Source organism: Brassica oleracea, chromosome C4, assembly GCF_000695525.1.
Source record: "Brassica oleracea var. oleracea cultivar TO1000 chromosome C4, BOL, whole genome shotgun sequence".
Lineage (NCBI taxonomy): Eukaryota > Viridiplantae > Streptophyta > Magnoliopsida > Brassicales > Brassicaceae > Brassica > Brassica oleracea.
The window spans coordinates 46787984-46791115 of NC_027751.1; the positions used below are offsets into that span (position 1 = coordinate 46787984).

The 3132-nt window shown below is 37.0% G+C and overlaps 1 protein-coding gene across 1 annotated transcript; it reads left to right on the forward strand.

Moving 5' to 3' along the window:
* The first annotated feature begins 848 nt into the window (after nt 1–848).
* Nucleotides 849–2066, forward strand: LOC106339264 (F-box protein DOR-like). The gene is made up of 2 exons (XM_013778052.1): nt 849–1112; nt 1269–2066. The coding sequence occupies exons 1-2, from the start codon at nt 849–851 to the stop codon at nt 2064–2066; spliced, it is 1062 nt and encodes a 353-aa protein (XP_013633506.1).
* The last annotated feature ends 1066 nt before the right edge of the window (nt 2067–3132 follow it).

Here is a 3132-nt window from a genome sequence, read left to right on the forward strand (position 1 = left end):
ACAAAGAGATCGTATGAGATTGTTTTGATATTCAGATTTGTTTCTTGACTGTTAAGAAGATTGATAACTGTAAAAATGTCTCATTCGAATATGATATGTCTATAACCGAGTCTCCAACATGAGACAAGTTTGTTTTAAAAGTAAATAATTTTATTTTTCTTATATTATATAATAAATATATATTATTTACTGATAATAAAAATATAGTTATTCATCTATCACAAATAACTATGCAAATATGTGAGTCAAGTAGAACAATCAAACAACATAATGATTTCCACAAAGAAAATTTAAAAAATATATTTATATTCTGTAGTCTTATTTTATATTCTTTAAATAATGTAATACAATATTATTCATTATTTTTTTAGAATTGCGAAATACATAAAAAATCTTATCCGCGCGTAGCGCGGTTAAAAAATCTAGTTAGAATAATTATTAAATTTCACTAAAATTTAATTATATAATTATATAATTACAATATATTAAAAATAACAATATTTTGATGTTTATAACCTTCTTTTGAACCTATCCAATAATGTCGCTCTTACCTAAGTTTTTGCAGGGAGGTCAACGGAAACTAGTATCACTAACATCAGTCAAATTAAATGGGCTGAAGTGCTCCAGTTGATTATCTGGTTTAATATTTTGTTTTTGTAGAAATCTGGTTTGGTAATTTGCTTTTCTGCCGGGGTTAAAACTGTTTATTGTTGTACTTTCTAATATTACATAGTTGGAATATGGGTCTTTTTGCAATTTCGCCATAATTGTTTTATTTATAAGAAGAAGAAGATGAAACGTAAACCGACTTCGAAACTATCTAGGGTTTAACGCAAGTTACTCCAGCCATGAAATCACCACGGTACAACGACGTCTCGGAGAACCCTCAAACAATCCTTCGATGCCACTCACGATACTCATCTCCGATCTCTATAGATCTCATCATCGAGATATTGTTGAGGTTGCCTCTGAAGTCTATAGCCAGATGTCGTTGTGTATCAAAGCTCTTGGCCTCTATACTTGTCCGTCTAGATTTCACGGACTCGTTCTTGGCCAGTTCTTTGTCTCGGCCACAGGTCTTGTTCGCCTGCCAAAAACAATATAAAAATGATGTAATCTTCTACTTCTCTACACCTCAGCCTCAAAATCCTGATGAGAACTCATCTACTATAGTTGCCAATTATCATATGAGTTTCCCCTTTGATAGCCCCAGCCTTTGTAGTGCTGTTAGTGGTTTTGTCTGTACTGACGATCTTCGGATTATAAAGGGACGGAAAACACCAAGGCGTGTGTGGGTGATATGTAACCCGAGCACGGGTCAATCCTTTACCTTACCCAAAATGAAGACAAGGAAGCGTATTTGGATAAGATGCTTTTTAGGGTATGATCCGATTGAGAAACAACACAAGGCTTTAGCAATGACCTCGCAAGTGACGAAAGCTGAAGATCATCAAGTTCTCACATTAGGAGGAACTGATAAACTGGCATGGAGAAGGATTGAATGTGGCATTCCCCAATATGGTTATCCAGGGCCACATAATATATGCATTAATGGTCTTTTGTATTTCAAAGCTAAGGCGAAATATTCTTCCAATGGTCAAGATATTATAGTTTGCTTTGATGTTAGGTCTGAGAAGTACAACTTTGTTAAAGTAACGGAAAGAGCAGTGCACCCTGAAGCAACTCTGGTAAACTACAACGGTAAATTGGCGTCAGTCATCTCGCAATCTCACTCCCATTCTATTTTCCATACTACTAGAAGTTTTGAAATGTGGGTTCTACAAGACTCCGAAAAAAATGAATGGTCCAAGCATATTTACATATTACCTTCTCTGGGGAAGTATATAAGTCCAGGAGAGAACTTATTCTTTGTAGGAGTGACTGGTGCAGATGAAATTGTTTTGTGTCCCAAATCTTTATTCCGCGAGCCTTTCTATGTTTACTACTACAATTTGAAGAGGGGAACTATAAGACGAGTTGAAATCCAAGGACTGGAAAGGTTAGAGGGGAGTTATAGAGTTGACACTTTCCTGAACCATGTAGAGGACGTGAAGATTCTGAAATAGTTTTAAAAACTTTATAAAGGAGGCTGGCTCTAAAGCTCTAGATTTAAGCATCATAGGATCTTAATATATAAGAGCCCTTGTCTTTCCAATGGTTTTGTGTTTTTTTAATAGCCTTTTTCACTTATTGGAGGAGGACTATTTCTATTTTGTTTTGGTATTCATCTTTTCTATCCTCTTGTTCACTATGGAGCAATGGTTGTTCTAAATGATTATTAGAAACTCTTTTCTACTTGTGACACCATATATGTAATTACGTGATCTGTTGGGTCCCTCCTAGATGGAGAGAACCAAGTGGGCATGAGACATAATAATAATTCTCATGACCCTTTGCACTGTAGACTCACAATAATAGAGTTTTGACAAAAAGAGTTTAGAGAGAGAGACAAAAGAGAGAAAGAAGAGAGAAGGAGGAGAAAACTCGTCAGGCTATTTCAAGACTGGTTTTGGAGGATCAAACGGAACTTGATCGGGCTGATATTTTGTGGGAAGCTTCTTCAGTCAGTGGGTTAGAGATTCACCGAAGGGATTTGGATTTCAACGGTTGGATCTTCTGTTGTCTGGGTTTTAGTGAAGCTGGTCGTCACAGTTCTTCAGCGGGACAGTCTTGGGTGTTTGGTAAATCCAACGGTGAGATCTTCTCTTCTTGAGCTGAAATTTGGCAGAGGTATTGTCGACTTGTTTATCTTGGATTTGTACGGTTGGATTAGTTTCTGGAAGCCGGAATCTTTGTGAGCTGAGGTCGTTTGGTTGCTGCCGGTTTTGAAGCTTTGTGTTGCTCTCTTGTTGTTGTTGTTTGTGTTGGAGATAGCTATTTGTAGCTAGACTCTCTGTTCTGTTCAGGCTGTTGAACAGGGAGGACGTGGTTGTACTCACAAACATTTATATAGTGGATTGTTGAGTGGACTACGGTCCCGTGGTTTTTCCTTCTCACATCGAGGAGGTTTTCCACGTAAAAATTGTGTGTCTCATTTAGTTATCGCAACTTTGATATCTTGCCATCGTCGAAGTATTTTCCTCACAGGTTCGCACAAGGTCAGGGGAACACGACCATTAGTATTTCCGCTGC

Excerpts from the sequence above, each read along its gene's own strand:
- LOC106339264 (XM_013778052.1), top strand. The coding sequence starts at position 849 with ATGAAATCACCACGGTACAACGACGTCTCGGAGAACCCTCAAACAATC. Across the intron at positions 1,113-1,268 it reads AAAAACAATATAAAAATGAT|GGACGGAAAACACCAAGGCG; the intron begins GTAATCTTCTAC and ends CGGATTATAAAG.